Source organism: Lampetra fluviatilis, chromosome 65 (assembly GCF_964198595.1).
Source record: "Lampetra fluviatilis chromosome 65, kcLamFluv1.1, whole genome shotgun sequence".
NCBI lineage: Eukaryota > Metazoa > Chordata > Hyperoartia > Petromyzontiformes > Petromyzontidae > Lampetra > Lampetra fluviatilis.
In genome coordinates this window covers 4,920,843-4,933,485 of record NC_136339.1, presented here as the reverse complement: position 1 = coordinate 4,933,485, position 12,643 = coordinate 4,920,843, and the positions used below count along the sequence as shown (strand labels likewise).

General features: G+C 53.3%; 1 protein-coding gene across 1 annotated transcript in view; it reads left to right on the top strand.

The window, feature by feature from the left end:
• The first annotated feature begins 4,476 nt into the window (after positions 1–4,476).
• Positions 4,477–12,643, top strand: part of LOC144952038 (uncharacterized) — a 13,243-nt gene continuing 5,076 nt past the window's right edge. Inside the window, exons 1-4 of the mRNA XM_078882430.1 lie at positions 4,477–4,805; positions 8,973–9,223; positions 9,823–10,319; positions 12,219–12,643. The exon at positions 12,219–12,643 is cut by the window's right edge and continues 225 nt beyond it. Coding sequence (XP_078738556.1) covers positions 8,976–9,223; positions 9,823–10,319; positions 12,219–12,643 — 1,170 coding nt within the window. The 5' untranslated portion in view covers positions 4,477–4,805; positions 8,973–8,975. The remainder of the gene's footprint in view (positions 4,806–8,972; positions 9,224–9,822; positions 10,320–12,218) is intronic.

The window sequence follows — 12,643 nt, the reverse complement described above, 5'->3', positions numbered from 1 at the left end:
GCCTGCGTGATGACGTCGCTCAGCGGGGTGGGGTTACAAGCTGACAGGTATGGGAGTGGTAGTTTTCGTGACGTCATCACGTACAGCCTGCGCGATGACGTCGCTCAGCGGGGTGGGGTTACAAGCTGACAGGTATGGGAGTGGTAGTTTTCGTGACGTCATCACGTACAGCCTGCGTGATGACGTCGCTCAGCGGGGTGGGGTTACTGAAGCGGGCAGGTATGGAGTGGTGGGGTCTCGTGACGTCACCACGTACGCCTGCGTGAAGACGTCATTCAGTACGGTGAGCATCTACAGCGGGCAGAAACAGGCGGTGAAGGCGGTGTGAGTGGGTGGTTTCCGCGACGTCACCGCGTAAGCCTGCGCGATGACGTCACAAGGGGGAAGGGTACATCGTGCGTGCTGCAACATGTGGTGACGTCAGTGCGCACGCGTGCGTGATGACGTCACAAGAGGGGAAGGGGGCATCCTGCGTGGGTATAACTACAGCGGGCAGGTGTAAGCGGGGGAGGGGGGGTTCTGGTTACGTCACCGCGTAGATCTGCGTGATGACGTCACGATGCGTGAGGAATATCATGCGTGCTCAAACAGCAGTGACGTCACCGACCACTTCGCGAGATGTCGTCACGGAGATGAGCACAGTAATTTAAAACGGACAGCTTGCGCAAGTGACGTCATCGCGCACGGTAAGCAAGGGGCGTCAACGGGGCGCGGTGACGTCATGTCGCTCGCGTCAAAGGAAGCTCAACCGCGGCGACTGATGTTCGGCGCGCGCGACGTCACTTTGACGGTGAGCGTTCTTGCGCGATGACGTCATCGCGCATGACCTTGGGGGGTGCTCCTCGGTGACGTCACGCGGTGTAATGGGTTCGCTGCACTTCGCGATGATAATCTTAAGTTTTGTGCCCGATCTTATTACTCACACACCCACTCACCCACCCACCCAGTCACCCACCCACACACCCCCACACACTCACCCACCCACTCACCCACACACTCACCCACCCACAAACTCACTTACCCACAAACTCACTTACTCACCCACCCACACACCCACCCACTCACCCACCCAACCATTCAACCACCCACCCACTCACCCACACACCCATCCATTCACCCACCCATCCATTCACCCACACACACACTAACCCACACTCACCCACCCACACACTCACCCACCCACTCACCCACCCACTCACCACCCACACACTCACGCACACACTCACCCACACACTCACCCACCCACTCACCCAAACACCCACCCACTCACCCAACCACTCAACCACCCACTCACCCCCCAACCCACACACTCACTCACCCACCCACAAACTCACTTACCCACAAACTCACTTACTCACCCACCCACACACCCACCCACTCACCCACCCAACCATTCAACCACCCACCCACTCACCCACACACTCACCCACCCACACACTCACCCATCCATTCACCCACCCACACACTCACACACTAACCCACACTCACCCACCCACACACTCACCCACCCACTCACCACCCACACACTCACGCACACACTCACCCACACACTCACCCACCCACTCAACCAAACACCCACCCACGCACCCAACCACTCAACCACCCACTCACCCACTCACCCCCCAACCCACACACTCACTCACCCACACACTCACCCACCCACACACCCACCCACTCACTCACCCACCCACACACCCACACACTCACCCACCCACTCACCCACCCACCCAGTCACCCACCCAGTCACCCACCCACACACCCCCACACACTCACCCACCCACTCACCCACACACTCACCCACACACTCACTCACCCACCTACACACGCACCCACCCACTCACTCACCCACACACCCACTCACCCACCCACTCACCCACACACTCACCCACCAACCCACCCACTCACCCATCCCACCCACCCACTCACCCAACCACCCACTCACCCACCCACTCACCCACCAACCCACACACCCACCCACACACCCACACACTCACCCACCCACCCAGTCACCCACCCACCCACACACTCAGCCACCCACACACTCACCCACCCACACACTCATCCACCCAGTCACACACCCACTCACCCACCCACCCACTCACCCACCCACTCACCCACCCACTCACCCACCCACACACTGCCCCCCTACCTTATCAGTGTCCCCACCTTAATTCAGACCTTATTGTGTGCCCTTAGAAACCCCAACCTTCATGCTACAAAGTCCCGTCACAAGGGAGAAACAAAACAGACATTTGTATCACGTCAACAAAACGTGCCAATTCGTTACGAGTACAGCACACCGGTTGTCGCCTGATGAAGCTATGGCTGCAGGGTTTTTGGTGGTACATGTTGTTTACGTTGTTTATTGTGAAAATTCCGTCACAGTTCCTATGATCACTGTTTCATTGCTTTCATGGCTTTATTTTGGTGATTTCTAAACGTTTATTGGTTTGGCCATGTTTGTTTGTTGTAGTACGGAGTTAGAATGATGGCCTTAATCTAAGTTGTCTTGTGGTTGTTGTTGTTGTTGTTTGACTTGCATCCCACTGGGATTTTTGCACACAGCCTTGGTGTACGGTGCTTTTTCTGCAATATTTTGCTGTCTTTTTTTGGATTTTCTGTTTGCGCTCAGTCACATAGTCACTTTAAGATGTTTTCTTGTTCATGTTTTTATTTTTTGTTTGTTGCGGTTGCACCCGATTCAGGAGCCGAATGGCTCACAGGGCTCTGTACCTAATAAATGAACTTGAACTTGAAACTACTGACGAAACGTCGTACTCAGATTGTAAATGTTGTGGCTTGGCTCTCCAACACACAACCGGTGTTGCTGTACTAGTATACTACACTATACACTACACTATACACTAGTGCTGCACTAGTATACTACACTATACACTACACTATACACTACACTACACTATACACTAGTGCTGTACTAGTATACTACACTATACAATATACTACTATACACTACACTATACACTACACACTACAATATACACTAGTGCTGTACTAGTATACTACACTAAACACTACACTATACACTACACTATACAATACACTACACTATACACTAGTGCTGCACTAGTATACTACACTATACACTACACTATACACTACACTATACACTACACTATACACTACACACTACACTACACACTAGTGCTGTACTAGTATACTACACTATACACTAGTGCTGCACTAGTATACTACACTATACACTACACTATACACTACACTATACACTACACTATACACTACACTACACACTAGTGCTGTACTAGTATACTACACTATACACTAGTGCTGCACTAGTATACTACACTATACACTACACTATACACTACACTATACACTACACTATACACTACACTATACACTACACTATACACTGCACTATACACTACACTACACACTAGTGCTGTACTAGTATACTACACTATACACTACACTAATCACTACTATACACTACACTATACACTACACTATACACTACAACACTATACACTAGTGCTGTACTAGTATACTACACGATACAATATACTATACACTACACAATACACTACTATACACAATACATTACACCATACACTACACTATATACTACACTATACACTACACTATACACTACACCATACACTACTATACACAATACACTACACCATACACTACACTATACACTACACTATACACTACTATACACAATACATTACACCATACACTAGTGCTGTAATAGTAACGAATTGGCACGTTCTGTTTAAGTAACAAACTTTACTAATTGGCTGTGTCGGGTGGTGGCGGGTTTAACGACACATTTATATTTACGTGATCTCACCTACAAACCTCTATTATATCTGAACCACGATTTTCCTACAAAATAACCACGAACCTACACTCTTATCCGAGCTACAAATTACAACTGTATCCTTATCTTCGCTAGCAATAACAATCGAGTATACCTATGCACATTACGAATTTCAATCTCTTATACTTATCCGTGCGAAGAAATTCAACGCGTTTCGTCGGCCCCGGCTACGAATTACAAATTGCACGTTCTATGTTTATCTGCACTAAGGTTTTGAACATGTCTCTTATCTACGTTGTGAATTACAACGCTTCTATTCCTATTCGGATTACGAATTACAATCTACTATACCTAAACACGTTATGAATTTTCATCGCTTATACTTAACCGTGCTAGGATATTCATCGTGCGTGTCTATCCGTTCAATGAATTACAAGCTCCCGTTTTTATCTATACTGTGATTTACAATCGCTCGCACCAATTCAGTCTACGAATTACAGTCGCTTCTACTTAAGCGCGTTACTATATTCAAAATGCATGATATTTATCCGCGTTATGAACTGCAATTGCTTGTTCCCATCCGCGCTATGGATTACAATCGCGTATCCTCATCCGCATTACGAATTAAACTCCCCTATACCTATCAGCGCTACGATATTCAGCGTGGGGTCGCGACGCCCGCGTCGCTAAGCAACAACGTCACGTGACCCCGCGCGTTAAAAAACGGGGAAAAAATGAGAGAAACCGCTGCTGGGTAGCGAGGGGGGTGTGGAAATTCGATTTTATATTAAATTAAAAATAAACCAGAGGGCAAACTAACACTCTCGCGCCGTTCGGAGCGCGTTCACCTCTTCAATCGCAAATCGCCAAGACGCGGCGAGGAGAATGAGTTCCGTGGCGCGTCAAGCGAAGACCGAGGCCGGTTGAGGCCTAGGTACGGTGCGGAGCCTGAACCGCCGCCCGGAGACTGGGCTACGTCGCGGCGGGAGAGCAGGCGAAGGTCGGTAGCTGCGATCGGTGTCCGATTTTTTAAAAATTATATTTCTTTTGTTATAATGCTTTGGAATTAGGTTTTTGTTTTTAAACCCCCAAGTAAATTAGGTTAATTTAGACGAGTTATTTAATTGATGCGTTGCTTGTCAGGCGGTTTGATCCCGCATGTTAAAAACATCCATACGGTGCGCATTCTAAATGCGATAACAAAATTGCGTTAAGCTCCACACTCCACTCGTTCGCTGATCATTCAATTGAAAACATTTCTCTCTCAGGCTGCTGCACAGTCCCTGGCGTCACACCGCAGCAATCACGAGCTGTTGTCATCGTAATAATGAGGATGCATTGTCCATGAGTTTTAATTGATGTGTATGTTTTTGTTTAGGGGTGTGGGGGAGCGGTGGGGTAGTGGTTAGCGCTGCGAACCCGGCCACCCGAGTTCGATTCCCGCTCACGATCACCAACACCCAATGAAGATTCTCTGAACCGGTCCCTGAGCCTCCCCTAGGTCGACTCGGCCTCAAACGAGTACCTGGTGCGGTGTATAAACATCGCCACTGGGGGGCGTGGTGCTGGCCTACCCACCCACCCCCTCGTGTGCCGTGCCAGCCTTCATAGGTGCTGCTACTCGCTAACAGCACTTGCCCCTACAGTATGTTAAGGCTATACGGGGGATCTTTGTCTTTGTGTCTATGCGTGTGTGTGACTGTGTGTGTGTGTCATCTCGGTCAGTCGACCCGTGGCACCTGGGTCTGCCCCGTGACCTCCTGCCAGCGGGCGGTCGACAGTTCACGTGGCCTCAGGGTGCACATGGCCTGGCACAAGCGTCGTGGTGACGTCACCGCCACTTAGTGGCGAATGGCGGTTGTTGTGTGTGTGGGGAGCGGTGGTGCAGTGGTTAGCGCTACGCTGCACTACAAACCCGGCGACACGGGTTCGATTCCAGCTCACGGCCAACACCGGTGACGATTATATGAACGGGTATTGGGCCTCTCCTAGGTCAACTCAGCTTCAAATGAGTAACTTGGTGTAGAGGTGTGTAGTAAACATCGCCACTGGGGAGACAAAGGCGGCCGGGCGTGGTGCTCGCTAACAGCACTTGCCCCAACAGTCTGTTAAGACTACACGTTACACATTTTTGTAAACGTCAAATACATTTTAGTCTTGCATAGTCCTGTCGATGATGGGGGTTTTTTTTTGGAGGAGTTACATCGCGCCAAATATATAAGTAAATGCCCGTTGTGTCGTGAAACCCGCCACCACCCGACGCACAGCCAATTGGTGAAGGTGGAAAAATTAGTTGCTAATTCAGCGCTCACCGGTTGTGTGTCGGAGAGTTAAAGACCCGCCCCCCCCACCACCACCGCATCTGAAATCGGTAACGAATTGGCTCCCTTTTTTAAAAATCCTTTATATTAAGTTCGCTTGCTTGCTTAGGACCGTGCAAATCTTTCGGTCGTTTTTTAACCCACTTCCCGTGATCCAATCGAGCTGACATTTTCCACACAGACTCGTTGTGCGTGACAATTAATGTTCGTGAAAATTGTTTTACAAAATTTTACACTTTTTAGGACAAAAATATTATATGTAATTACCAATTGCTTAATGGTGCAATGCAATCATCTGACCCATAGGTGGCAGCCATCTCAAGCCAGAGGACGAGAGGACTCTAGCCGCCACGCATATAAAGGATTTATAGTGAAAAACTTTGTTTTTACGGGTTATACTTGTTTTCGATTTTTGATGCAGCTAATCATTTTTGATGCTGCTAATCCTGCATAATGCACGGGCATAATATGACTTTGAACCCCCCCCCCCCGCCCACCTCCTACGCATTTCATAAGTACTAATCACATACCTGCATTTCCCATAAATATGCTAAATTCCTCTTGATATGCTAATTATTTTGTCGAGGCGCCCTTCCCCCCTTCCAACCCAGCTTAAATATGCGCTGCCAAGCTTGGTGTTGTTTCATTCAGACGCTGTCTCCCCGACAGACCTGTTCCTTCAGCTGAGGACGGCTGCTTGCGTTGTGGCCGAAACGTCGTGAGAATTATTTTATTATGTTTTATTTTTATTATTTTATTACTTCCCTTCTACGTGACTTTACCGAAAGAACCAAGAAGATGAATCCCTGCAGTCACGAAAGCTTTAAATCGAAACCATGCATCATATAACACATTGTCCTGCGGAGGGAGCTGGTAGGAACGTTGGGTTGCTCGGTCAATGGCCTGCAGGGTCAACGGCGGCGTGGTGTATTCCGCAAATATGCCCGACTGTGAGGGTGGGCACAAGCCGGCGTGAGTAGGTGAAACGTTGAGTTTTATAAGGGCACCACGGGGTGACCAGCCCCTCCCCACCCAGTCCCACCCCTCCCACCCCCCTCCCAGCCCCACCCAGCCCCTCCCCACCCAGCCCCACCCCTCCCCCCACCCAGCCCCACCCTCGCCACCCAGCCTCTCCCCACCCAGCCCCACCCCTCACACCCTCCACCCAGCCCCACCCTCCCCACCCAGCCCCTCCCCACCCAGCCCCACCCCTCACACCCCCCACCCAGCCCCACTCTTCCCACCCAGCCCCTACCCACCTAGCCCCTCCCTGCACGGACGGACGGACACAATAATCCCCTGTGGGCTGGTGTAACCAGAGGTTCCTGCCAGTATTATGAGAGCATGTTTCTTGTTTGCATGTCCACAGCGAGTACCGTGTGATTTCATGCGAACAGGATTCCTTGAAAAAGGATTATGTCGGGTGTTTAAACATCTTAAAATAAATGTTTTATTTCCAGAAAGGGTAAGACCTCTTGTGAAAAAAACCGACCGAGTTTAATCTAGATTAGAAGTTTTAATTCATCTTATTTCGTGTCGTGGATTAACACACGGCCTACGCTGAGGGTGGGGGGGGGGGTAGGTGACGTCATCAGGCACGCTGCGTGACGTCATCAGGCACGCTGCGTGACGTCATCAGGCACGCTGCGTGACGTCATCAGGCACGCTGCGTGACGCTGCCACATGCGGGTGATGTCACAGGTGTGACGTCACCGCTCACTTGCCGTGCAAAATATATCCACAGACTCACATAGAGACCTATAGACTCACATAGAGACCCACAGACTCGCATAGAGACCTATAGACTCACATAGACTCACATAGAGACTCACATAGACTCACATAGAGACCTATAGACTCACATAGAGACCCATAGACTCGCATAGAGACCTATAGACTCACATAGACTCACATAGAGACATATAAACTCACATAGAGACCCATAGACTCACATAGAGACCCACAAACTCACATTGTGACCCACAACTCACATTGAGACCCATAGACTCACATAGAGACCTATAGACTCACATAGAGACCCACAGACTCACATTCAGACCTATAGACTCATATAGACTCACATAGAGACCCACAGACTCACATAGAGACCCACAGACTCACATAGACACCCATAGAGTCACATTGAAACCCATAGACTCGCATAGAGACCCATAGACTTACATAGACACCCATAGACTTGCATCGGGACCCATAGACTCATATAGACACCCACAGACTCACACAGACACTCATAGACTCGCATAGACATCCATAGACTCACACAGACACCCACAGACTCACATAGACACCCACAGACTCACATAGACACCCACAGACTCGCCTCGCCTGGTGTACAGGAGGTTGTGGGTCCGATCCCGACCCTGACGCCTGCTGTATATTTGGAGTTTGCGTGTCTCTCTCATCATCATCATCACGGTGGCTAGGAGATGTTAACTACCTCGCCTGGTATGCAGGAGGTCGTGGGTTCGATCCCGACCCTGATACCTGCTGCTGTATATTTGAAAAGAATTACACTCGTTGACAACAAAAACTTTCTCCGTCTCTCTCTGTCTTTCTCTCTCCATCTCTCTCCCCCTCTCTCTCCCTCCCCCTCTCTCTGCGTTTCCCCTCTCTCTGCCCTTCTCTCCCCCTCTCTCTCCCTCCCCCTCTCTGCCCCTCTCTCCCCCTCTCTCTCCCTCCCCCTCTCTCTGCGTTTCCCCTCTCTCCCCTCTCTCTCCCTCCCCCTCTCTCTGCCCCTCTCTCCCCCTCTCTCTCCCTCCCCCTCTCTCTGCGTTTCCCCTCTCTCTCCGTCTCTCTCCGTTCCCCCTCTCTCTGCGCCCGAGCAGTCGATGGCCGTGAGTGACCGCGCCATGAAGCGCTCTCCGTCCTCCACCTCCAACTCGTCGTCGTCGTCCTCGTCCCAGAAGACGGCCTCGGAGCCCACGCCCTCCACCTCCAATGCAGCGGCGCCGGGGGCAGCCCCGGGGGCAGCGGCGAGGGCAGCGGCGGCGGCGGCGGCGGGAGGGAAGTCGTCGCGACATCGCCTGGGGAAGTCCAAGCTCGCGGTACCAGCAGCCGAGTCTCACCCCGAGCACAGGTGAGGCGCTCGCTCGCTCGCTCCGTCGCTCGCTAACTCTTTCGCTCGCTCCGTCGCTAGCTAATTCTCTCGCTTGCTCGCTCGCTAATTTTCTCGCTAGCTAACTCGCTAACTCGCTCGCTCGCTAATTTTCTCACTCGCTCCGTCGCTCACTAACTCTCTCGCTCGCTCGCTTGCAGACGGATGGACGGACGGACAGACAGGCAGGCAGACAGGCAGACAGACTCGCACACAGGCAGACAGACAGGCAACAACAACTGCCATTCGCCACTAAGTGGCGGTGACGTCACCACGACGCCTGTGCCAGGCCAGACAGACAGGCAGACAGGCAGACACAGACAGCTGGACGGACGGACAGGCAAAGAGACAGCCTCGGTCTACGTACGTGCGTCTGTCGAACACGGCGACAAAAAGCCGCATTAGAGAAGTGATTTTGTCAGCGGGGGCGGTTTCAAGTGCACGGCCCCCAGCGGCTTCCTAACGTCGGCAGGAGGAACGTTCCAGACGGCCGCGGGAAAGCAGCGCGTCCCAAAAGCCGCCGACGCACGACGCACGACGCTGTGACCACCATCTTTGTTCACGTGGCCTCCCCCCCACAGGTCCGTGTCACTGGGCCGAATCTACCGCGTCCCCTTCGTCGCCGCGGCGCCCAACGGTGCCGATGCCGGTGGTCACCGCCACCGCCGCCTCTTGCCGCCGGGCCCCGGGCCGCTGGACGCGAGGGGACGCCCCCTCGTCCGGCGGCGCACGGCCGGCGCGGGGGACGGGGCGGTTGCCGTGGCGTCGGGCGGCCCGGTGAGGGCGGTTAAACCGTACGGGGCGGTGGCGGTGCCGGTGGTCGGCGAGGAAGAGGAGGTGGGAAGGGGAGAGAGGAGAGGAAAGTTGAGGGCGTCGACGGCGATGGGAGATGAGAAACGGCGCGGCGGTGGTGGCGGTGGTGGTGGTGGCGGTGGTGGTGGCGGTGGTGGCGGTGGCGGTTTTGGTGGTGGCGTCGGTGGTGCCGGGACCTCTCGGACGACGTCGGTGCCGCGGGGACATGAGCGGTTGGCGGCGGCTGCGGCAGCAACGACGGTGACGCTCATCACGGCACTCGGAGGTGACGGAGGTGACGGAGGTGGTGGAGGTGGTGGTGGTGGTGACGGAGATGGTGGTGGTGGTGGTGTTTGGGGTGAAGGTTGTGGTGGTGGTGGTGGTGGTGGTGGTGGAGGTGGTGGTGGTGTTTGGGGTGATGGTGGCGATGGAGGTGGTGGTGGTGTTTGGGGTGAAGGTTGTGGTGGTGGTGGTGGTGGTGGTGGAGGTGGTGGTGGTGTTTGGGGTGAAGATTGTGGTGGTGGTGGAGGTGGTGGTGGTGACGGAGGTGGTGGTGGTGTTTGGGGTGAAGGTTGTAGTGGAGGTGGAGGTGGTGATGTTGAAGGTAGTGGTGGAGGTGATGGAGGTAGTGATGGTATTGGTGGTGGTGAAGATTGTGGTGGTGGTGATGGTGATGTTGAAGGTTGTGGTGGAGGTGGTGGTGTTGTTTTGGGTGAAAGTTGCGGTGGTGATGGTAGTGGTGGTGGAGGTGGTATAGGTAGTGATGGTGGTGTTAAAGATTGTGGTGGTGGTGGTGGTGGTGGAGGTGTGGTTGTTGTTTGTGGTGGAAGTGGTGTTTTCTTTGGTGGTGGTGATGATGCAGGTAATGATGGGAGTTACGGTGTTGATGAATGTGGTAGTGGTGGTTAATGAACGTAGTTATTGTATTGGTGGTGTCGGTAGTGGCGTTGGTGTTGCTGATGATTGTAGTGGTGGTGGTGGTTTTGGTAAAGTAGAGTTCACGGTAGTGATGGTGGTGATGAACGTGATGCATCGTCTAACCCACAACACCTGGGTCTGTCCCGCGACCTCCTGCACCTAGCCTGGCCAATCATCCCCGCTCTCCCCCCCCCAACCCACCTCTCTTTGGGGGGGGAGGGGTGGATAAAATAGGTACCGCTTTGTTGGGAGCGCAACCGCGCCAGATGTTACGTCGCCTCCGCCCGTAGGACGACCCGTCCGTCGGGAAAAAAATTCCCATCTTCCTCCGCAGCCGCTTAAAACTACGAACTCAACTTGTTTTTGTTTTGCCAGCGGGCAAGACCCCGCCGACAGAGGTCGCAACCGGGTACCCGATACCCGATAACCGTACCCGGCCGGGTACAGGTACGGGTACCCGTTTGCGACCCTGGTGCGGCCGGGTACGGGTAGACCGTGAGTCACTGGTGAGTCACCGTTTGTCACTCATTTCCCAACGTCTTGTCTCTTCTCACAATTCAAGTTCCCAGAATCAACCCACCCGTGCCTGCAACATGGCTTCATCCCAGAGGTCGCAATCAGGTACCCGATACCCGTACCCTACCCTTACCCGGCCGGGTAGGGTACGGGTACGGCGGGGTACGGGTACCGGTTTGCGACCCTGGTGCGGCCGGGTACGGGTAAGGAATCAAAACCCGTTTGCGACATCTGCCCACCGAGCTGCAACATCGTAGCTTTTTATAGGAAGCGACCCGGCCCTCACAAGTGATGGCTCCTACTTAATTTGGAGCTTTCGTGACTGCAGGAATGACTCTGTGGTTCTTTCGGTAAAGTCACGTATGAAGAGAAAGTATTCAATTAAATACTAGCGTACTACGACGTTTCGATTGCAACACGAGCAATCGTGGTGGTGACATCGATTCTAAATTGCGGAGGGGGGGAAACCGGAGGACCCGGAGAAAAATCCACGCGACCCTCGGGGGGAGGGAAAGAGACACGCAAACCCCAAATATACAGCAGCAGGCGTCAGAGTCGGGATCGAACCCACGAGCTCCTGTAGACCAGGCGAGGTAGTTAACATCTCCTAGCCACCGTGATGATGAGAGAGAGACACGCAAACTCCAAATATACAGCAGCAGGCGTCAGGGTCGGGATTGAACCCACGACCTCCTGCGCCCCAGGCGAGGTAGTTAACATCTCCCCGCCGCACCGCGTGTGTCTCCAGTAGGCGTCACGCCGGCTGGCCCGGTGGTGAGCATCGGTGGCGCGTCCCTCGCCTCCCCAGAGACGGACGGTGACTCCTCCTCCACCTCCTCATCCTCCTCCTCATCGTCTTCCATCTCCGATGATTCCCCGACCCGCCCCGGCTGCACCAACAGCGGCGTCGCCAGCGCGGCTCACGGCAGAGCGAGGAGGAGGAGGAGGAGACGGGTGGAGTGCGCGGAATCTGACGAGGTGGGCAAGGGCGTGGGGAGGCTGTCGCTCTCTCTGCTGCAGCAGCAGCAGCAGCAGCAGCGCAAGAAGCAGCAGCAGCAGCAGCAGCAGGAGGAGGAGGAGGAGAAGCGGCAGCAGCAGCAGAGGAAGAAAAGGCAGCAGATGGAGGAGAAGAAGCAGGAGTTGATCCAGCAGAAGCAGCAGCTTGAGCAGCAGCAG